The sequence below is a fragment of the Monodelphis domestica genome, chromosome 8, assembly GCF_027887165.1.
Source record: "Monodelphis domestica isolate mMonDom1 chromosome 8, mMonDom1.pri, whole genome shotgun sequence".
In the NCBI taxonomy this organism is placed as follows: domain Eukaryota; kingdom Metazoa; phylum Chordata; class Mammalia; order Didelphimorphia; family Didelphidae; genus Monodelphis; species Monodelphis domestica.
Genome location: NC_077234.1, coordinates 87,455,481 through 87,480,827, shown reverse-complemented (window position 1 = coordinate 87,480,827; position 25,347 = coordinate 87,455,481). Strand labels below are relative to the sequence as shown.

The window sequence follows — 25,347 nt, the reverse complement described above, 5'->3', positions numbered from 1 at the left end:
GCTGAATCATTATATTTTTGATCTACCAAGCTGTGGCAATTTATTTAGGAATGTCAGCCCTGAGGTATATAAAATACTTGCTATTGTTTAATGTATGTGGTGCAGCTCAAGTCTGTGCATTGGCTATTGTCCATCATCAGTCAATTACTATGTTGATAACTCTGTCCTGAACTGAAGCCTTGTTTATTTACTCTCCTCTCTGGTTGCTCCTAGGATTTTTTTAATTTAGCATTAAGATCAAAAGAATACTATCACAGCAGAGTAAACATATCATTTTCATATGTTTTAATATATTTTTACATTTATTTCTGTATATAACATATAATGTGTGTATATATATTTAATATTTTTAAATTTTTCCACCCAGTTCCTCAACAAATTAAGCAAAACCAGCTAATTTACATTACTCTGACATTGAAAAGCATCACTAGAGGCTGGGTAGGAGAAACTTTGGGAGGAAATATGTATAATCATGATCAGATAGATTAATGTTAGAAGTCAACATATATATTTTAAAGTAGTGAAACCATTTTTTAAAAATTTGATCATTTCCAAACATTATTCATTGGAGACAAAGATCATTTTCTTTTCTTCCCACCCCCCCCACCTGCCCCATAGCTGATGTGAGATTCCACTGGGTATCACATGTGTTCTTGATTCAAACCCATTTCCATGTTGTTGGTATTTGCATTAGAGTGTTCATTTAGAGTCTCTCCTCAGACATGTCCCCTCAACCCCTGTAGTCAAGCAGTTGCTTTTCCTCGGTGTTTTTACTCCCACAGTTTGTCCTCTGCTTGTGGATAGTGTTTTTCTCCTTGATCCCTGCAGATTGTTCAGGAACATTACATTGCCACTATGGAGAAGTCCATTACGTTCTATTGTACCACAGTGTATCAGTCTCTGTGTACAATGTTTTCCTGGTTCTGCTCCTTTCACTCTGCATCACTTCCTGGAGGTTGTTCCAGTCTCCATGGAATTCCTCCACTTTATTATTCCTTTTAGCACAGTAGTATTCCATCACCAACATATACCACAATTTGTTCAGCCATTCCCCAATTGAAGGGCATCCCCTCATTTTCCAATTTTTGGCCACCACAAAGAGTGCAGCTATGAATATTCTTATACAAGTCTTTTTCCTTATTATCTCTTTGGGGTAAAAACCCAACAGTGCTACGGCTGGATCAAAGGGTAGACATTCTTTTGTCGCCCTTTGGGCATAGTTCCAAATTGCCCTCCAGAATGGTTGGATCAATTCACAACTCCACCAGCAATGAATTAATGTCCCTACTTTGCCACATCCCCTCCAGCATTCATTACTTTCCTTTGCTGTTATGTTAGCCAATCTGCTAGGTATGAGGTGATACCTCAGAGTTGTTTTGATTTGCATCTCTCTGATTATAAGAGATTTAGAACACTTTTTCATGTGCTTATTAATAGTTTTCATTTCTTTGGCTGAAAATTGCCTATTCATGACACTTGCCCATTTATCAATTGGAGAATGGCTTGATTGTTTGTACAATTGATTTAGCTCTTAGTAAATTTGAGTAATTAAACCTTTGTCAGAGGTTTTTATGAAGATTGTTTCCCAATTTGTTGCTTCCCTTCTGATTTTAGTTACATTGGTTTTGTTTGTACAAAACCTTTTTAATTTGATGTAGTCAAAATTATTTATTTTACATTTTGTGACTCTTTCTATGTCTTGCTTGGTTTTAACATCTTTCCCTTCCCAAAGGTCTGACATGAATATTATTCTGTGTTTGTCTAATTTACTTATAGTTTCCTTCTTTATGTTTAAATCATTCACCCATTTTGAATTTATCTTGGTGTAGGGTGTGAGGTGTTGATCCAAACCTAATCTCTCCCACACTGTCTTCCAATTTTCCCAGCAGTTTTTATCGAATAGTGGATTTTTGTCCCCAAAACTGGGATCTTTGGGTTTATCATATACTGTCTTGCTGAGGTCATTTGCCCCAAGTCTATTCCACTGATCCTCCTTTCTGTCTCTTAGTGTAAAGATTGAAATTTAGGGGAGACTGAGGCAGGTAGAAATTAGTTTCTCTCTGCAAGGAGTATTATATTTTTAGAGGTTTATTAAAGATTAAGGATTAAAGAAAATACAGGATAAGAAAACACGTGTCTAGGCCACAGAGAGGCCTAGACACAACCTCACCTACATTATGAAAAGAGCCATGTCTGCTCCAAAACGGAAGTCCAAAAAGCCCCTCAGTAGGTGGAGAACTTCTTTAAATAATCATTTGTGTTCTCGCCCAGGCTAGAATTCAGTGTGATTACAAAGTACTCTGGGGAAGTGGAGCAAAGGATTCTGGGTATTGGAGTCCTGAATTCCAATCTATTTTTACATTAGCCAGTACCAAATTGTTTTGATGACTGCTGCTTTGTAATATAGTTTGAGATCTGGGACTGCAAGACCCCCTTCCTTTGTATTTTTTTTTCATTATTTCCCTGGATATCCTTGATCCTTTGTTCTTCCAAATGAACTTTGTTATGGTTTTTTCTAAATCAGTAAAGAAATTTTTGGGGAGTTCAATGGGTATGGCACTAAATAAATAAATATGTTTGGGTAGGATGTTCATTTTTATTATATTGGCTCGTCCTACCCATGAGCAGTTAATGTTTTTCCAATTGCTCAAGTCTAGTTTTAGTTGTGTGGCGAGTGTTTTGTAGTTGTGTTCATATAGTTCCTGTGTTTGTCTCGGGAGGTAGATTCCTAGGTATTTTATTTTGTCTAAGGTGATTTTGAATGGGATTTCTCTTTCTAGTTTTGAAACCATTTTTAAACTACAGTGCAAACAATGTTAAATATGGTCACTGTGTTAGTTTTGCATAATTGTTTTTCTTTGATAGAGACAGCTGAGTGGATAGAGTATTGTACCTAAAGGCAGAAAGCCCTGAGTACAAATCCAGCCTCAGACACTTGCTAGATCTGTGACAACTGAGCATGTCCCTTTATCTCTGCCTGCCTTACTTCCTCATACATAAAATGGAAATGAAAAATAGAACCTGTTTCTCAAGGATACAATGACAATCAAATGAGATAATATTTATGAAGTACTTTATAAAATTTTAAATGTTAGCTATTATTATTATTATTATTAATTATTAACTATTGATACAAGGATAATTTCACTGTGTCAGTGGTATGTACACTGGGAAATGATAGGATATAAAAACAAAAAGAACCCATAAAACTTTTTTTTAAAAAAACAGAATTTTCTAAGTCTAGATGTTGACTAATCCAAGGCTGGTTATTTCCCCAACTGGTATAAATAGTTTGCCCTTATCAGTCTGCATCTCTCTGATACGAGTGGTCCACATGTGGTTTTGTGGAAGTAAGAAAGGACAGTAGGGCTTTTTGCATCCAAATAGTATGGGATTCCTCTGTTTATGGACTCTGGTTAAAGTTGTTGTCTAGGCTAGGAAGTGAGTCCTCTTGGGCAGCTTTAGTATTCACCATCTCTCCTCTATTCACCATCCCTCAAAGTTTACGTTTTTGAATGCTGGTATGGTAGACTTTTAGCCTCCAGGTAGTCAGGAATACAATTTAGATGATCCATCATCATTCAGTAAATCTTCAATCTTGACTTAGTATGTTATAAGGATGCCCTTGTTTTTTCCATCAGTGCTTCCCTTACTTTATTCCAGATGAAGAGATAAATGACAAAGAGGACACAGAAATATTCTCTTCCATCAGATTGCAGAGTACCTCCCCCTCCTATAAATGGCAGCAGTATTAGTATCCCCTCCTTCCAAAGACTGGCACTGGCAAGACTTCTCTCCATTTCAGACTTCTAAGACTATCTTTCTCTGGCTAATGTTAGAGGCAAGAAAAAAATACAATTTTTACTTCCATAATTCAGAAACCATATTTCTAGCATTCTGAGGAAAATAAAACATGCCTATTGAAAAAAAAATTAAGATCATTTAATTTTGTTATTTTAACAAAATAGGACTTTCCAAATTTCAGAGAAGCTTATTCTTAATTTTCAAGGAATTTGAAATTTAGTGAGATTATATTTTTATCTTACTTGCTCCTTCTCAGTCATAACATCACTAGTTATTGCCTGAATGATGCCAAGTTCAAAGTATTAAGTGCTTTAGGAATCTTTAAGTATTGAGAAGAGTTGGTCTCTGCCCTCAGGAATTTTGAAAATTGTATAAAATAGAAAAAAGCCTAGCAGCATAATTGAAGACATGTCCCTTTTCATACCTCCTTTATCTCTCCCTTTATTTGCCCCTGAGTAATTTTAGATAAAAAGTATATTTTCAAATAACTATGAGTAAAGAGAGCTCCTGAAAAGGAACTTCTGCCAGAGCAGAAGGGCATCTTTAAAGATTCATAATCTTAGTAGTCAGTGGTTCCAGAAGGTTGAATGACTCTCCCTAGGACAGGGTGAGATTTCTACCCAGGGGTTCCTGAGTCCAAGGTTCAATTTTAAAATCAGTGTCCAGGGGCCAGCTGGGCAGCTCAGTGAATTGAGAGCCAGGCTTAGAGATGATAGGTCCTAGGATCAAATCTGGCCTCAGACACTTCACTTAAGCCCCATTGCTTAGCCACTCTTCTGCCTTGGAAGCAATACACAATATTGATTCCAAGATGGAAGGTATGGGTTTAAGAAAAATAAAAAATAAGTAAAATCGGTGTCTATTTTGTTAAAACATCATTATTTTTTAAAATGAGCATGTTAACCTTTCATCCATATGCTGAGAGAAGGTGGACAAAAGAAAACTTGAGATCATAATTGGCTTATCTTATAAGGATATGCTCTGTTGTTCCTAAGCTTTTTTTTTCTTCTAAAGAGTGGGCACAAATTACCCTCAGAGAATGGTGCACTTTAGGAAAACTGAAAGGGTACTGACATAGGATGGAATCAGTCCCTTAGAAGTAAGTGATATAATGTGATATTGCAATACTGCTAGAGAAAAGTGCCTTGGGTTGTTCCATTTTTCTAGTTGTTAGGTAAAAATCTTCAATAGTCAACAGGCACATACTCTACTTTCAGATAACAGGGGCTCAACTCAGGGAATCGTGAAGTGTATTTTCAGTGAAGAGGTAAATACAGGACCACCTTGATCTCATGCTGCTCGGTCCTTCCTCCATCACTTGTAACTGTGCACTGAATAAGGGGAATTAAGGGAAAAAAGCAGTTATCAGAATTGCCTAGGAATAGACTCCATTTCTGAAGGAAGCCTGATTGGATTATAGGGTGAGATGGACTGAATACGTTCTTCAAGAAGGGACAGTTCTTATGTCAATTTGTCCTCCTCAGATAAAGGGCCATTTTTGAGAGTAGCCACTTTAAAAGGTTTGTATTGAGGATTTTTAAGTGCTGAATCCCCAAACTCACAGTACAACCAGATGTTCTTTAATCCACCCTTTAATTTACTGGAACTTTATTAGACTAAAATTAATTGAATCCTTGAGTACCCTGAAACATAAATTATTATGAAATGTGATAGATTCCAATTTGGGTACTTTGGAAGGCATAGATGAAGGCTAATTTGTAAATTTGCTATTTAACTTGGATATTTCCATAACAAAGCCTTTCATTTGCTAGAAGTACAAGACCTAGGTTCTTAGAGGATAACTTGATGAGCTGGATAAAGAATGAACAAGTGTAATTATTTTATTGAATTAACTAGTGAAATTTATGCAAAACTTTATATTTTCAGTTAGTTAACATTTCATTTAGACTCTTATGGAAGCAGTCTAGAGAGGCCTTTGGATTCCAGCTCAAAATTATATTTTAAATGCATAACGTAAAACACATAAGATGAAAGAAGAAATATATTATATTGAGATAGTTACATTGAAACAGAAAAAAAAATAATTCACTTATCCATGTATTCAAGTGAATTACAAAAAATGGGGGGGGGGTGCTTCTTTAAAACTCTTTGTACTTAGATCCCTTTTCTCCTCTGGTGAGAAAGGTTATACTTAGATAGTTACGTTCTAAGTCTGATGTCACCCACCAAGCCCTGCTATGCTTAGAAATCTTTGGATATTAAGGTTTTATAGTTATTGCTCAGATGGAGGCTCTGACATCCTCAGGAGTTTGAGGAAATGTGTAATTTTAATCAAAACAAGTTCCTAAAGGCAACAGCACCAAAGCACATTTACAATGAAAAACCAACTCTTTGTCTAAAATCAAAACTGGGCAGAGTTAGTTTAGTTAGGTTTCTGATTTTCATATTTCTAGACTAAATTTATTGGAAGATTCTAGATTTTCAAACATAAAAAGTAGAAATGACAAGTTGTGGGAAACTACATGAAAGATACTAGCCCCCTCAAAATGATGGGCTAGAAAAGAGAGAACAAGTACCTTTGAGTTAAACTAGAAATTACTCTTTCATATAAAGGTCTTTATGTTGTCAACCTTCAGAACTTTTTTTCCTGTCTGTATCACAATTTACCTGATTTAAAAAAAAAAAAACTGCCTTCACTGGCTTCTCAATAGTATCAGAAATTCTATATAACTAATTCTTTATTTTCCTGGGCATTGTCTATAAGAAAAGAGACTACTAAATGCCTATATGCAAGGAAAGTCAACACATTTAGTTGCCACTGGTCATTAATTAGTTTAACTCCTTTTCTAAGTTGAAAGCCTGAATAGATAACAGAACCTACAGATTGAGACATGTTAATCCTTACTTTGAGGTGAGGAGAGTAAGTTAGGAAGCAGGTCAGAATCTGGGTGCTACCTGAACAAGCTACTATGGTCAGAGGGAATCATGCCTTAGTACAAGAAGGCTGGAGAGGCAGCCCAAAAGATATTGGTGATAGGGTGGTAGAAAGAGCCTGAAACCATAGACCTGGATTCTAGCCTGAGTCTTATCCTGATTGTGTCATCTTGGAGAAGTGATGACCATCTTTGATCTCTGTTCTATAATTAAATAAGGTTAAAGTTCAATGTGATGATTTCTAGCTCTATTATAATTATACAATGTTAATTGTATAATTAATTAATTCATCTCTATTATAATTATACAGTATTAAATGTCTCTCATCCTCTCTTACCTCTCCACCACCAGAGGAGTAGTCAGATATGGACTGAATAAACAAAGGCACTTGCATGTAGCCACCAGATCATGCGACCTTAATGTGGGATCAAGGAAAAGAAAACTTTTTATTTGTTTAGTAACTGTATTTCAGTATAGTCCATTTCCTTTTAAATCCTTTGTGTTTTACTTTATGCATTTAAAAACATTCTGAGAACAGGTTCATAAGTTTCGTGTTTCATATCAATGACACACAAAAAAGTTAAGACCCCCCGTTCCATATTTTAATGCCAGCATAGACCATTTCTAGATTCTATGTCATATATACATTTGTATAAAGATAAATTATTTATATATATATATATATATATATACACACATACATACATCTATATTATGCTTACATACACACATATGAGTTGGTGTTCAGTTATTTCAATTGTGTCTTCACTCTTTGTGACCCTATTTGGGCTTTTTTGGCAAAGATACTGGAGTTGTTTGCCATTTCCATCTCCAGCCCTTTTTACAGGTAAGGAAACTGACACTGTGTTAAATGAGTTAGCTGGTGTCATACAGTTATTGTGTAACTAAGTGTCTGAGATATGATTTGAAGTCAGGAAGATGAACCTTCTTGACTCCAGAGCCAACACTCTATCCACAGTGCCACAAAGTTACAATATATATATAACACAAAACTAAAGCAGTATTTATTTTTCATTCTTAATTAACCCTTTTGAGAGGATGTGTAGAATAGCACATAGAGAGGCATGCTTGGAATCCAGAAGCCTTGAGTCTAAATTCTGTTTTTGACCATATTAATTGTGTAAGGAGGGCAAGTCAATGACCTCTAAGTGTCTCCAGGCTATCTTCTACCCTGGGAAGTTTTAACTATTATGTGTCATGGGTTCCTTTAGCAAGCTGCTAAAGTTTATGGACCCTTCTCCAAATAAGGTTCTTATATAAATTAAATAAAATATATGAGATTACAAAAGAAATAAATTACATTGAAATAGAGTTATAAATTAATAACTCTTGCTGTGAGACACTCTTACAGGAGAGTTGTCCATCTTCAGTGTTGGAGAGGGATTCATCTCTACCCTGGGTATACATATGTGTAAATACACTAGATAATATTTGTGTATCTATTAGGCTAATTAGATAATATATATGCATATACACTGTCTGGATAATATGTATATATATATATTGCATTGTGTATATAAAATAGATTATATGTATATTGGTATATAGTGATGATAGTATGTATAAATGTGTATGCTGGCTAGATTATATATGTGTGTGTGTGTGTGCACACGCTAGTCAATTAGAAAACTTTCTTCTCTTTTTGGAGAAGAATTTCAATTCCATTTAAGTACCCTAAATCAAGGGCAACTAGATAGCAGAATAAATAGAGTAAATAAGAGCCCTTAAGTCAGGACATGAGTTCAAATCTTTTCCTTGATACTTTCTTTACTAGCTGCATGACCCTAGACAAGTCACTTTACCCTGTCTTCCTCAGTGTCCTCATCTGTAAAATGAGCTGGAGGAGGAAATAGCAAATCACTCCAGTATCTTTACCAGTAAAACTCCAAATGGAGTCACTGAGAGTCAGACAAGACTAATCAACTGAACAATAATACCACCACCCTAGGTTAAGTCAAGTTAATTATCATTTATTAGGTGCCTGCCTTGTGTCAAGCATTGTGCTAAGTGGTGATGATACAAGGATTCCTTGTATATTCCCTGCCTTCAAGGAGTTTCCAATCTAAAGAAAGACAAGCAAACAGTTGTGCTCAAACAGAATATATACTGGATAAATTGGAGATAACCACTGAAGGAAAACACCAGTATGAAGGGGTACCAGAAAAGAGTTCTTGCAGAAGAGGAGATTGTTTAGCAGAGCTCAGTAATATGATGATACACTTTAAATTCATATATACCAGATACTTCCCTAACGTTTGAACACTTTAGTCTCTCTGGGTCTTAGTGTCCTCATCTGTAAAATGAGGGGCAGGATTAGCTGGTCTCCAAGGTCCCTTCCAGCTCTAAAAGATTCTGTAAGTCTCATTTTCCATTTCTTTAATTATTCAGTATGCTCTGCAGAATTTTGTAATGCCTCTGGGTTGTTCCAGATATTAGACCTCTGTCTTAGCCAAAGAGTTGTTGTTGGCCACCATCACACACTCCTTATTGAGAGCCCATAAGCACACACTTCTTAGTACATTCATCACTTTACAGAAAGAAAAGAAAGAGTCCTTACCCTCTGGGAACAATAGTGCAAAACTGTATTAGGTCCAATCATCCTGTCTTTGCCAATTGGATTGTGTTTGACAATCCCTGCGTATGAGACATTTAATCTACTTTCTGTCCTTCACTGTTTTCATCTGCATTTTTCCTAACAGAAAGGAGAGCCTGACCACTGCTATGTGCTGTCCCTTGAGACTCCAGAGCAGCTGACCTTTGAGATCCCTCTCAATGATTCAGGGTCTGCCGGACTTGGAGTAAGCTTAAAAGGGAACAAATCCCGAGAGACAGGAGCTGACTTGGGGATTTTCATCAAGTCTATAATCCATGGAGGTGCTGCATTTAAGGTAGGTAAGGATGATGCTGGGCCTGAAGTTTATGAGCTTGTAGTGATTTACGCTGTTGAGTTTGAGAAATGGATTTAGGGCAGAACTAAGAGAATCATGCTGGTATATCAATCCAAGCTCAAAAAATGACACTTTTCCTTGTCTCCTTAGACTTCCAGATCCCAAAACCCCATACTCACAAGATATGACAACTTCCCATTTCACCTAGAAGATGAAGGCTAACTAATAATTTTTTTTTACTCCATCTCTTATTCTCCCCAAAATTTCTTTGTAGCATAACTCATTCTCTCCTCTGTCCCTGTTTTATCAAAGAAAGATGCTGTAATCTCCCCTCCCCCAGGCCTGGTCTCTGTCTTCTCCCATCTCCTTCAGTACCTTTCCCTAAAAATAAGTCTGCATCTGAAATCGAACCCATCTCCATTGGCTACTGCCTACCTGCTAAAACATATGGTTAGGATTTCCCAGTCTTAAAGAATACTTCTCTGGACCTTTCTACCCATCTCCCTTCCTGTTCTATCTCTCTTTTTCCTCAACCAAATTTCTAGAAAAGTTGTCTGTAGCTGGCATCCTCCCTTCTTCTTGACCTGTATCTTCAGTCTTCCACCACTGTCCAGAAACTACTGTCTTAGAAGTCACTGAAGAACTTCTATCACCAAATCTATTAACCATGTTCCCACACCTGCTCTTTGACCTCTTTGTAAGCTTTTGATTGTGCTGAATGTTCTTTCCTACTGAATTTTCTTTGGTCTTTTGGTTTCCCAAACACCACACTTTGACTGGCCCTCATTCTGTCTATTACTGGCCATTGTCTGCTGATTTTGCTAGTTCTTTATCTTCATCTGATCCTGTTAAGGAAGGACATTTTGTGTCACAGATCCCCTTCAATAGTTTGGAAAATACCCCTTCTTGGAATGTTTTTAAAAACCAAGAAAATAAATTTTAATGCCTATGTTGAAATGCTTTTAAAAATATATAATTTTTTTCAAATGCAAACTTGTTTTTAAAAATGCTAGCAACGATATCAGATTAAGGACCCATGCCTTCAAATAAGCATTAGTCAAGGTTCTATTCCTGCTTCTTTTCTTTTCTTTTGATTTTTCAGAAAATGTCAATTCCTAGAACTTTCTCCTCTAAACATGTCTTTACACCTTTATTCTAGAATTGCAATTTTCAGCAACTTCTCCTTGACACAACTTCACCCAAGCATCTTCAAAACCTAACTTACTTTTCCTCCTAAATCTCATCCTCCTTCCTTCCCCATTTCTTCCAGCAGCATTGACCAGCAACTCTAGGACAGAAATCTTGATGTTATTTTGGATTCTTCTCTCTCCTTAAATTCATCATACTATCTTGAAAATAATATTACCTATGAATATTGGACCTGAAACAATTTCTTGCCCTGACCAATATTACTGTTTTTACCATGGGCAAATATCTTCATATCTTTGGACATCTTTCCCTCATCTCTCAAAGAAGGGAATTGGACCAGATAATCTGTAAACATATGATCTGATCAACTGATCTTTCTAATACTGTTTTCCCATTTGTATGATAGAGATAATATATGTATTATCTATGTATGAGGTTTTTATAAGGAAAACATTTGCAGATCTTAAGTGTTATGTAATTGTGTTATTCTTATTATAATATTCAATCATTTGCTAAGTTCAACTTCTCTAAGATCTCTCTCTTCTCAGTTCTCATTATCACCTCCCTTAGATACAGTACTGCATTACTGAGCAGCACCCAACTGAATGATTAGTATAGTTTCCTAATGCATTTTGCCATACCTCCACTCCCTTCTGTTATATTCTGCCCTCATACTGACGCCAGACTTTCTTTATGCCTGGTAAATCTGGTTATGTCATTCCTTTCTTCATAAATCTTTAGAAGCTCCTTATTACCTCTAGTATAAATTTCAAACTAACATTCAAGGCATGCTGCAATGTCACCACCTTATTTTTTAAGCCTTACCTCATAATAGTCTCCTCTGTGCAAATGGAACTCCTCACTGTCTCCTGAATACTCTCCCCTTATTGTCCTGCTTCTGTATTTTTCCCTAATGTTGTTTCATTTAGGTGACATGCTCTCCTTCCCCATCTTAGCCAATCAAATACCTACACATTTTCCAAACCAGAAGTCAAATATATCACTTGACTTCATTATGGAGACTTTTCTAATCTGTTCTCTGAAACAGTTTCCTTACTTGTAAAATGATGTTAGCCCAGGTGATCTCTGAGGCACCTTTGTAATGACCTTTACAGCCTAGGATCTCTCTCACATAGCATTTTGCTCTACTCTAATGGGCTTGTATGTATTGTTTTATTTTCTAATTATTTGTTTATAGAAAGTGTTTCCCTCCTAGTTTGTCAAACTGCTGAGGGCAGGGATCATTTTCTTACTTAAATTTAGTAGCTCCTCCAATGCATACCTTATACACATAATGGATATTTAATAAATGGGCATGTTTTTTTTTAATTTGGTACAATGATCAACTAGTTTCTTACAGACACCAGATTTTTTTCTTAGCAATAGTTTTAAAAACAATGTACCACCAAGTCTTTTTTCCTGTGTTCTTTTCTTTTCGTTTTCTTAACTTATAAAAAAAATACTGAGTTCCAAATTTTCTCTCTTCCTCCATCTCCTACCCATTGAGAATGAAAGCAGTATTATATCGTAGGAAGGCATTTGTAAACGTATTGTCATATTGCAAAAGAAAACGTAAGAAACATTAAAAAGGATGCTTCAATTCAAACTCAGAGTTCATTATTTCTCCTAGTGAAGGATAGTATTTTTATCATGGGTTCTTTGGAATTATTTTGGATTGTTACCTTGATTAGAGTAGCTAAGTCTTTCACAGTTGAATCATCCTTACAGTATTGCTGTTATCGTGGTTCTGCTCATTTCACTTTGCATCAGATCCTATAAACCTTACCATATTTTTCTGTAAACATCTTGCTCATGATTTTTATAGCACAATAGTATTTCAGCAACCATCTACCACAACTTGTTGAGCCATTTCCCAATTGATGAGCATCCCCTCTATTTCCGATCTTTGTCATCACAAAAAAGTTTCTATAAATATTTTTGTACATATAGATCATATTCCCTTTTCTTTGATGTTTTTGAATATAGACTTAATAGTGATATTGCTAAAGGAATACAAAGTTTTATAACCTTTTGGGCTTAGTTACAAATTGTTCTTGAAAATAGACCAGTTTGGAATTCTGCCAGCAATGCAAAAGTATCCTTATTTTTTCACTCCAACATGTATCATTTTCCTTTTCTTTCATGTTAGCCAATCTAATAGTTGTTTTAATTTGCATTTCTCTAATCAATAGAGATTTCAAGCATTTTTTCAAATTTAAATTGATACTGTTAATTTCTGTGCCTGCAAACTGCCTATTTTTATATCCTTTGACCATTTCTCAATTGAGGAATGACTTACTTTTATAAATTTGCCACATTTCCTTATATATTTGAGAAATAGGGCCTTCTTCAAAGAAACTTACTCCTCAGGCTCCTGATCTTTTAGAACTACAAACACTACTCTGCCCTAGAACCATGACCCTCAAGTCGATATGGACAATGGAGTTGCCACCACAGAGACCCCCTGTAATTTCTATTTGACCATTTAGCAAATCCCATTTCTGTCTCTGGTTTGAGAGCTCCTGAACCTGCTATTGCTTCTGCTATTGGAAAAATGTTTCACCCCTACCTTTTGTTGACTCTGCCACTCCAGAATTTTATTTGAGTTGTTATTTTAAAGTTATTTAGAAGGGCTTGTTGGGAGAACTTTGCTGCTTCTTCTACTCCGCTATCTTGGTTCCACAACTGGAAATCCTTCTTTATTGTATTTTTAAAATAACCCTTACCCTCAATTTTAGAATGAACACTATGTGATGGTTTTAAGGCAGAAGAACAGTAAGGGGTAGTCTTGCTCTTAGATCTAGAAAGTGTCTGACACCAGATTTGAACACTGGACCTCACATGTCTCATCCTGACTCTCAATCTACTGAGCTACCTAGTTGTCCCACTTTCCTTCTGCACTCTTTTATGAATTCATTTATGTCTCTGTTGAGTTTAAAAATAATATCAACAAAAAAAGAAAGAAAAAAAGTAAGAAAAATGAGTTTACAAGAATAAAATCTAGTAATAGTGAAGAATGATTGTCATGGAACATTAAAGGTCATTTGCCACTTAAAAAGAAAAACAAGGGAAAACATGGTACTATGAAAGAATAGTTGCCTGAAAAAAAACTCTTTTAGAGATATATAAAATATTGTTGTTCTTCCTGTGAAGAGCATAAACTATTAACTCATAACTCTCCTTTTACTTTGGGAAGAGAAACAACAGACCTCTCATGAGAACAACTTGAGTTCTGCTATTGGATACTTTTTCTCCATAAAGGTAATTGTGTATTTACACAAGGATTATGTAAATAATGAATGACCTGGTAGGCATTGTTGGACTTAGGTTTGATTCCTATCTATATGTCTTATTAGCCTTATGACCACAAGCAAATCTGTTAACCTCCGTCTCATACTCAGTTTCCTCATCTGTACAATGGGGGTAATATCTATAGTATCTACTTTATGAGGGAACTGTGAGGATAAGGGATATACTTTACAAGTATTAAACCGAAAACCCTCTTTGCTATTATTATTTTTGATGTTTGAAGTCCCTACTCATTCTCCATCCCAGACAACCCAATCCAACTGCTGGTTATTAAGTGTTGACTCTTTTCAAGGATTGAGATACAAATATAGAACAATAAGGTGTTTGTGTTCTCCTTATTTGCAATTTAACATCACCTAGAACCTGAGTTAAATTCAGAAGGAAAATAATGAAGAATTCAAAAATAAAATTTAAAAGGTAACAAGCAAACAAGCAACCATAAACCTATTCATTATTTTCGAAAGACCAAATGCCAAATTGTACAAATACTGTGCCAAATCTAATAGGACGATATTAAATGAAGATGAGTGGAAAGTCTGACACAGAATCCAAGAATGAGCTTCACACATCCAAGTTGCTGAGGTACAGTGTAGAGAGCAGCTCATATGAAGAGATTTAGGGAAATTAGTAAATGAGAAGCTTGTTATGTCAGGAATATGATGTGACAGCCAAGAAGCCATGGTTAAGTTCATTAGTGGTATCTTAAGTTCGCAGATCAATCTGTCTCCAGTTCTATGTCTCTTATTGCCTAAAAAACATCTCCCACTAGATGTCACAAAGGCATCTCAAACGGAGCATATCCAAAATTAAACTTATTTTTCTTCTAAAAGCTTCTTCCTAATTCATGTGGGAAGTGGGCTTGAAATGAGGGAAAACATCACAGCAGTCAGAACTTTTCCGCACTAAAAGACTGTATTGGGAGGCAGTGGATCCTGCTTCATGGGAGGTCTTCAAACAGAGTTTGGATGATCCATCATCAGGAACCTTGTAAAGGAGATTCTTGTTCATATATAGACTGGCCTTAGATGACTAGAGAGATTCTTTACTGTCAGTAATTCCATGATTCTGTGCACTAATGTAGAGCAGCTTGTAGGCTATGCCTTATTTTCTTTTATAATTATGCCCTTATAAAATGCTTTTTGTTGATAACCTCCTAATTTCTTTGATGATGACACCTGATTGATATTCATTTTCAATTAATTTTAAGGAGAATTTTACTTAGAAGATTTATTTTGAGTAAACTTGGAAGAAATCACTTCCTTTGAAAATTAAAAGCAAACATCTTACCTGTTTTATTTGTAATGGCTTTAACTTAATATGGTGTGTGTGAATATATGTGTACATATGTTTATATGCATATTTCTACTCAAAGCCTCAGAGTGGCAGGGTGGAAAGTGATCATGGATTCTCCAAGATTATTCCAACAGAAGAAAATCTGTAGCAGGTTCTTCTATGGTGGATAATCTTTGAGTAGGTTCCTTGCAATAGAGTCTAATTTCACTGGATCAATGTAATTCCAGTCATTATGGAGAACTCCATTACTACTAGGCCATTGCCCCACCCCTAAAGTTAAAAAAAATACAAAAGAGCTTTTAGGCATTTTTTGCCTTTCTCCAGCTCTGTAGTCACAATGGTACGTAGGTGGGGAAGAGGGAAAAAAATGCTAAGAAGTTAAGAAAAACACAGTTGTTAGACTCTATAAATTATCATTTATCTGATGATGGTTTAAACATGACATCCTTGTCCAGTTAAATGACAACAATAAGGACGAGACATATGATTTTTCATTGGGATAGGGAACTTCTAACAAGGAACATCTTCCTACTAATGTAAGTCAGCACATTCCCTGCAATTTAGAGTCTTGGAGGGGAGCCTAAATACTGAGAGGTTAAGTAATTTGCTCACTGCCATATAGGATGGCTAGCAAGTTCTACTTAGAGAAAGAAATTAGAATAATTATTTCTGTCACAAAAATAATAAGAAATATTATTTCATTTGAGATTTGTTCACTTAATATTCCATTACTCTGCATATTTATTTGCAAAAAGACAGTCATTAAATAATTTCAACTTAAATGCAAAAATCTCTAGTATACAATAAAAAGGTAGAGTCATTTTAAAAAGAACCTCCAATAAATTTCCAAATTAAATAAAGATATTCTTTAACTTTGATAATTCCAGTTCAAATGTGGGAAGAGATGAGAATATCAAGAAATATACTAAAAATATGAATCAAGGTTAAGGGGTAAAATAGGACAGAAACATACACAGAAATCTCGAGTATATGTCATGAATCTTTTGGGGAAAAAATCTAAAGGTTTTGAAGTACTAAAAAAGCATCACATTTAAAAAGTGAAATTTATTATATCTTAACAAATAAGAAAAAACTCATTACCAACCTGAGAGTTATTCCTTAAGGAGCTATATCTGTGTAATCAGACCAACTTCTTAAAGCAAAGATAAAAAATAAGGAGAAAGAATACAATTTTAAAATAGTGTTTAGTTTTTTGAAAATTCAATCCACACATTTTAAAATAAATTATTAATGTCAAAAAATGGTACATGGATGGAAAAAAAGACATGGATCCAGACTACAATAAATTCATTAAAATTTAATCCAAATGAGTTATTACCATAACAAAGAAACCAAAAGAACCCCAAAAGCCCTTTGTCGACAAACAAATGAATTATTTGTCATGCAGATAAATATAGCAGCAAAGAGCAACAGATTCGAATGTAAATTCATTTGTAAATACCTTGCCAAGGAAGAGAACATAATTTTAAAAGTATATGTTGGGCCTTAATAATGCAGGGCAAAAAACAAAAATGAAGAGAAAAGAAGCTTATTAACAACTACTACTGGTCTATATCTATTTTTCCATTTTTAAAAAATTTTTCAAGAATCACCTAAACTTGTTCTGAGGGTATCCTTCATGAGGGAAACTTGGCAGCATAGTACATAGAGTAATGGTCCTGGGAGCAAGAATATCAGAGTTCAAATATGACCTCAGACAACTTACTAACTATGTGACCCTAGTCAATTCACCTAACCTCATTTAGCTCAGTTTCCTCATCTGAAAAATGAATTGCAGTAGGAAATGGCAGACCACTTCAAGATCTTTGCCAAGAAAGCCCTACATGGTGTCATGAAGAGTCAGACACAACTGAAAAGACTCAACAACAAGGACAAATCCTTGATGAAAATATTGGTAAAGAATAGGAAGGCTTTCATTAATAGTATTCCACTAAAATATAGTCTACTGATTAGAGAATACAATATAATTTGCTTATTTTAGGTTGAATATTTTAAAAAGCATTTGATTTCACAGAGAAAAATGCAAAGATTATCTTCACATTGGTTGCCCTTCTATACATTAAAATTATTCAAGATTCTTCTAAAAAACTAGAACAAGAAATATAATATTATTGAACAACTCTCTCAACTTTAAGATGAAGCATAAAATAGGGAGGACATACTCAACAAAGATGTTTGCCACAATTAGATAGTAAAAGATGCCAAGCAGAAGTCCAAGTTGAAAGATGAGAAAGTTCTGTAGATGCTTTTGTTTGTGGATGATGTTATATTGATTACATCAAGCAGATTCTCCTAGAAGAGAACTGTAACCAAACAAAGAATTTGCCTCTACCATAAACACAGGAAAAACCAAGTTAATGAAAATATCTGTTTTCCTGAATGTCTTTAAGGTAACTAGATATGTATAGAGTTTGTCCCTTTCTAGGAAAAGTGGTACAATTGTACAAGTGTACCCAAAAATTGCAGAATAATACATTGTTCATCTTTTGGAAAGTTCCACAGCTCCTTCAATGATAAGCAATTTCTTACAAAAATAAAGACCCCCCCCCCCCCCACCAAGAGAAACCACAAGTTGTCTTTAGACTTTCAGTCTTGGCAACATAGGAAGACCCAATAATTTTAAAGAAAAAAAAGGTTCATATTTTACATTTCAATAGCATTTTCTTATTGTTTGACTCTTGGTAGTAGAACTCTATGATCTCAAAAATTTTTTTAAGTCATTATCTTTTAGAGAGGAACAAAAAATTAAACATGTTAGGTATAAGAAAGCTATAATTAAGGAACTCTATAAACCCAAGCTAAAAGAATGGTGTCATAAAAACTTTTAATCAAAAAGGGGCCAAAATGGTAAAGTAAGTTAGGCTCTCCCAAATTCTCCTCCAAACAATGTTAAAATTATACTGCAAAAAGAATTATGGAGCAGAAGAACTATTAAAAGGATGAGGTGAAACAAGTTTCAGCCTATAGAAAAGTTAGAAGGTCAATAGAAAAGGTCAGACTTAGTGGGGTGAGAGTGTTTCCAGCCCAAAACAAACATAGTGCAAGCCACCAGCAAGCCTTGAAAGCATCTGAATCAGGGTAGGCAGTGGTTTCTGAAGCTCTCATCTCACAGACTATAAGGGAGTCAGACAACTGGTCAGAAGAAGCTAACAGGGGAGCTTGCTGGCATTGGGAATAGGACTCTATTGTATTGCCAGTAACTGGTTCAAGGTCACAATCCTAGGGTGAGAAAGACAACTAGCATGGACCTAGGAACCTGATTGCAATTCCAGGATAGAAGAGCATGCTTCTTTGTTCACAGACCAAACTACAAACCAGGGGAGCAATGACCACACTTTTCCTTAGATAATAGCATCCTGAAAGAACTGTTGTTCAAGGTCATAGTCCTAGGCTGAGAAAGAGGACTAACCAGATTTATTATTATGCAAAACTTACCTCCATTTTAGGCATTATTATAAGAGAATACTCATATAAAACCAAAACCCCAAAATAAAAACACAAATAAACTAAAGTGAAAAATCATATACTTTGACAGTTCTTTCTCTTGAAATAGTTTTCTTTATCATTAAGTACCTCAAAATTGTCCTGACTTATTGTATTGCTGAGAGTAGCTAAGTTTTTCACAGCTGATCATCATACAATATTGTTGTTAATGTGTGCATTGTACCACAGTTTGTTTAGCCAGTCTCCAATTCATAGACTTCTCATCAATTTTCAATTCTTTACCATCACAAAAAAAAAGCTGCTACAAATATTTTTGTAAAAGTTAGTTCTTTCCCCTCCGTTTTTTTTTTAATTTTGTTGGTATACAAACCTAGTAGTGGTAACATGGGATCAAAGGGTATGCATATTTTTATAGCCCTTTCAGTATAGTTCCAAATTGCCCTCCAGAATAGTTGGATCAGTTCACAACTCAACCAATAATGCATTAATGTCCCAATTTTGCTATATACCTACCAACTAAATAACCTAATCCTAAAGAATAAGAGTGTCAAAGAACAGAGAAACAATCAGCAATTACAATAAAGACAATAACAACAATGAGACAATATACCAAAATTTATGGGATATAACCAAACTGGTACAAAGGGGAAAATTCATGTTTCTAAATATTTATATTAATAAAATAGAGAAAGAACAGATCAATGAGTTAGGTATTCAATTAAAAAACTTTTTAAAAGTACAAATTTAAAATTTTCAATTAAACACCAAATTGGAAATTCTGAAAATCAAAAGAGAAATTAATAAAGTTGAAAGTAAGAACACCAGTGAATGAATAAAATAAAACTAATATCTACTTTTTTTGGACAAGATAGCTATTGATTTAATTGATTTCTTAAAAGATATAATCAAATCAAATTTCCAGTATCAAAAATGAAAATGATGAGGAGGCAGCTAGGTAGTTCAGTGCTTTGAGAGCTAGGCCTGGAGATGGGATTTCCTGGGTTCAGAACTGGCCTCAGATACTTCCCAACTGTGTGAGTTTGGGCAAGTCACTTATGCCCCTTTGGCTAGTCCTTACTACTCTTCTTCATTGATTCCAATATGGAAGGTAAGGGTTTAAAAAAATTAAAAAGATAAATTCATCTCCATTGATGACAAAATTTAACCAACTATTAGGATCTATTTTCTCATGTATGTACCAGAAATCTAATCAACTATGTGAAATGGATGAATATTTTAAAAAATATGAATTGCCAAGTTTAACAAAAGAGGAGAGTATTTAAATAATCCAATCTTAGAAAAAAATTGGAACAAGCCATCAATGATCTCCCTAAGAAAAAAATCAGGACCACATAAATTCACAAGTGGATTCTACCAAACACTTAAATAACAATTAGTTTAAATACTGTGTAAACTATTTCAAAAAATAGGCAGAGTCCTACCAAACTCCTTTATGACAAAAATATGGTGGTAATACCTAAATCAGGAAGCAAAAAAATAAATAAAGAAATCTACAAACAAAATGGTAAATTGACCTAATGAATACTGAAGGGAAAATTTTATTTTTTAAATCATTACTGATTTTTTAATATTAATTTATTTAATCAATTTAGAACATTATTTCTCGGTTACAATAATCACATTATTTCCCTCTCTCCCCTCCACCCACCCTTTCCTCAGCTGACATGCAATTTCATTGGGTGTTACATGACCTTGATCAGAACCTATTTCCATGTTGTTGGTATTTGCATTAGGATGTTCATTTAATGTCTACCTCCCCAGTCATATCCCCTCAACCCGTGTATTCAAGCAGTTGTTTTTCTTCTGTGTTTCTACTCCCACTGTTTTTCCTCTGAATGTGGATAGTGGTTTTTCTCATAGATTTCTCCAAGTTGTTCAGGATCACTGCATTGCCACTAATGGAGAAGTCCATTACATTCAATTGCACCACAGTGTATCAGTCTCTGTGTACAATGTTTTCCTGGTTCTGCTTCTCACACTCTGCATCAATTCCTGGAGATCGTTCCAGTTCACATGGAATTCCTCCAGTTCCTTATTCCTTTGGGCATAATAGTATTCCATTACCAACATATACCACAATTTGTTTGGCCATTCCCCAATCGAAGGGCATCCCCTCATTTTCTAACTTTTTGCCAACACAAAGAGTGCAACTATGAATATTTTTGTACATGTCTTCTGGAAGGAAAATTTTTAAATAAAATACTAGCAAGGAAATTACAGGAACTTGTTGCAAACTTGTGATTGGGTGGGATTTATATCCATAATGCAGGGCTGGTTCAAAATGAAGGCACCAGCATAAATGACTAAATCAGTAACAAAAACCAGAACCAGATAATTACATCAATAAATGCAGAAAAAGTTTTTTTGACAAAATATAACTTATTCCTATTTAAAAACCAGTAGAAAGCATAGGAATAATTGCAGCTTCCCTTAAAATGATAAGTAGTATGTATTTAAACATTTTCAGTAAGCATTATATATAAGAAATAAGCTAGAAGTCTTCCCAGTAAATGAAGAGATGAAGCAAGGATGTTCACTATCACTACTGTTATTCAATATTATCCTAGAAATGCTAGCTATAACAATAAGAAAAAAAATTGAAATTAGAATATGCAATGAGGAAAGAAAACTATCATTCTTTGCAGATGAGATGATGGTACACTTGGATAATCCTAGAGAATTAATTAAAGAATTAGTTGAAATTATAACAATAACAACATTTTAGGATATGAAATAAGTCCACATTTCTATATATGACCAACAAAGTCCATCAACAAGAGAAAGAAAGAGAAATTCCATTCAAAATAACCAGTAAATGTAAAATACTTGGACATCTACCTACAAAAACAAACCCCAAAATCATATGAACACAATTATAAAATAATTTTCATACAAAGTCAGATCTAAACAATTGGAAAATTATTAATATTTGTAGGCCAAGCCAATATGAAAATGATAATTCTACCTAAATTATTTTAGTCAATGCCATACCAATCAAACTGCCAAAAAATATTTTGTAGAGGTAGAAAAAATAACGGAATTCACCTGGAACAACAAATGATTGAGTATAAAGGAAATTAATGAAAACAATGTAAAGGATGGTAGCTTAGCCTTACCAGATCTAAAATGGTGTTTCAAAGCAATATTCATCAAAACATTCTGGTCCAGGCTAAGAGACCGTGTGGTGAATCAGTGAAAGAGATAAGGTATACAATGCTCAGTACTCAATACCCACATAAATCTAGTTTTTGATTAATGTAAAGATCCCAGTTTTGGGGCCAGGAACTAATAACCAAATGATAACAGCTGAATGTCCACATTGATGGTATCAGATCCATTTGAGCATTTAGCTATTTTATGTTTGTATGTTTGCACTCATGAGAGAAGAAAGAGAGAGGTGAAGGGAGGATAAGAGAGCGGGAGAGAGGAGAGGAAGAGAAAGGGAATAAATGAGGGAGGAGGAAGAGGGAGAGAAAAAGAAAGAGAGAGAGAGAGAGAGAGAGAGAGAGAGAGAGAGAGAGAGAGAGAGAGAGAGAGAGAGAAGAAAAGAAAGAAGGAAAGATCACTATTTTACCTCAGCAGTTTTTCATAGTTTTCTTTCCTACAGAATGATTTCTCATTCCTTTTATGTAAATTTCTTTCCTGACACTGGACTGCTGAGTCAGACAATTCACTCCATTAAAAACTACTGGGCAGCATATTTATAGCTAATCTTCATTGGTGCATGGCATCCATCACAAACTCAGCCATGTTGTGGATATTTATCATCTACTTGTCCGGTTTACCTTTTTTTGGTAGAAGTTGGCAGTTGACTTTCTCACACAATACAATCTGATTAATTTGGTTGCTGGGGGGGAATTCCCTCATCTTATTCTGTTGTTCCAATCCTCTCCTGCCACTCCCCATAAAATTGCCACCTGCTTTATGATTTGGGATTATGTGTTACAAAAATTGTTTTGAGACTTTGTTCCTTTTGTTGTTTGAAAAATTCAAATGTAACAGGCTGCAGCCTCCCTCAGGGCTGGGGAAAGCTAAGCAGCAAGAGCATCAGCCTTAAGTTTTTATCAGAAATCAACAAGATCTTTTGGTGCCAGCACTGTCTTTTTCTCTTGGCCCTTCCTATTACTAATTAGTTCTCAAGGTGCTTTCCCCTTTAGGGAAGGTGGATTTTAAAGACTAAGCCACTCTGATGAGAGAGTATGACCAAATTCTTCCTGTGGCTGCTCTGTATTATTTCCCCCCTTGGGCTTCAATTCTTGTAAACAAAGATAAGCTACTCTTTGCCAGGTGTAAAACCCCTGGATAAAAGCTGCTGTAATTGAGAGCCCTCCCCATCCAACCTCTTCTGACTCTATATGTGTATATATAATCTCTTTGGGGTGCATCTATTTGCTCCCATTCTAACTTGATCTTCCAATCAAAATTAGGATATTATGCCACTCAAATAATACTAGCACTGACCTACCTCAGAATACCGTGTTCAGCTACACTCTTCCCTTGGTGATCTCAACCATTCCCATGGTTTTAATTATCACCTTTTTTTTTTACTGGACTCCCAAATCTCTATATCCAGTCCCTTTACCTCCCTAGGGCTCCAATTTCTGTATTTCTACCTCAAACTGAACAATTGAATACATTCATTATCTTCTCTTTAAAACATGTCCCATCATTTCCCTTTTTCTTTTGATGGTACCACCAAGATCCAGGTTAACCTGACTCATCATGTCAGACTCATCTAGTCTCCTCCTTTACCTTTTAAGTAATTGTTGTGAAACCCTGTGAACTCTACTTCTGAAATGCCCCATACATCTTTCCTTTCCCACTACAAATACCCTTATTCAGGAATTGCTTTCTATCTGAAATCACTGCTTCCAGTCTCCTTCCCCCTTCAAGCTATCACACCAGTTCACTGGGCAAATGATAGATATTTCTCTTTCAATGGTGCCCCATTGCCTGTTGGATAAAATAGAAACTGTTCACATTCAAGCCCTGTCATCCCCACCTCAACCAACCCTGCCTTCACTCTATCTTTGAGCCCTTATTTCACAACCCATTCCCTACATATCTGTAAAATGACTCTTCATTCACTCTTCGGAACCTCCCCTCCTCCTATAGTCTTCCTTTATTTTTGTTACTCTCTTCTCTGTATTCTGACTGCAGCCCACTTCCCCAAGTACAAATCCTTACATCCTAGTTTCTTGTTTCTTTGCTCACTCTTCTCTATGCCTGGAATCTTCTCCTCCCTGAGGTTCACATGTAGACCTTCTTCCTATCCTTGTAAGTCTTGTTCAGATGTTCCTCCTTCTGGTAGCCTTTTTCTGATCATTAAGATCTTCTTCCTCAGACCTCAACTTACACCTCTTGAATGCACTTTTCATGTAATAACTATCTAATAATAATAATATAAATATATTGTGTTATATATTATTTGATAATAATAATGCTAAACTGTCAGCTTATTAAGGGCAAGAACTGTATCTTGTCTGAATTTTTTTATTATCTCTCACAAGACACAACTCTATTTTTTCTTCAGCTAGTTAAAGCACCTAATAAAATATTTGCTAACTGATGCAGGGTGGTTCAATGGAAATTGTGCTCAATTTGGGGTCAGAAAATCTCAGTTGGATTCCTGACTGTCCTTTTTAGCTATATAACTATGACCAAATCACTTAACCTCACTGGGACCCAATTTCCTCTTCTGTAAAATGAGGTATTAGACAACCCAAAAGATCTCTTCCAGCTTTGATATAATCTTATTCATTGATGTTGTTACCTATGATGTGGACTTCACCCTCATGTCTATCTGTTATAGTATGTTGCCTTAGCGGCAGTTAAGTTGCACAATGCTTAGAGTGGGAGTCCTAGAGTTAGAAAGACCTGAGTTCAAATCTAGAGTCAAATACTTATTAGCTGTGTGACCCTGGGCAAGTCACTTAGTCCTCTTTACCTCAATTTCCTTGTCTGTAAATGAACTACAGTAGTAAATGGCCACTCCAGTATCTTTTCTAAGAAAACCCAACACAGGGATCACAAAGAGTGGACATGACTGAAAATAACTAAAAATAATAGTAAAAGGGGGCAGTTGGGTAACTCAGTGGATTGAGAGCCAGGCCTAGAGATGGGACGTCTTAGTTTCAAATCTGACCTCAGATACTTTCCACTTATGTGACCCTGGGCAAGTCACATAACCCCCATTGCCAGGCTCTTACCACTCTTCTGCCTTGGAATCAAGTACACAGCATTGATTCCAAGTCAGAAGGTAAGGGTTTAAAAAATAAATAAATAAAAATTAAAAAATTAAAAATAAAAACAACAATTAAGTGTATTCTTTGCTTCAAGGTCCCCTTAACTTACTAACCCCTCCATGAAACCTTCTTTAAGTCCACAGTTGGATGTGATCCCTCCTTTCTCAAATTTCTCTTAAAACTTTGGATTTTTTCTTATAGTTTCTAATATTTTTTGACCATTTGGACATATTTTATCTTCCTCCACCCTTCCCTTT

The 25,347-nt window shown here is 35.2% G+C and overlaps 1 protein-coding gene across 1 annotated transcript in view; it reads left to right on the top strand.

Moving 5' to 3' along the window:
* Positions 1–25,347, top strand: part of PARD3B (par-3 family cell polarity regulator beta) — a 1,280,476-nt gene that overhangs the window by 711,922 nt on the left and 543,207 nt on the right. The window contains exon 11 of the mRNA XM_001365888.4: positions 9,420–9,608. Within this exon, the coding sequence (XP_001365925.2) occupies positions 9,420–9,608 (189 nt within the window). The remainder of the gene's footprint in view (positions 1–9,419; positions 9,609–25,347) is intronic.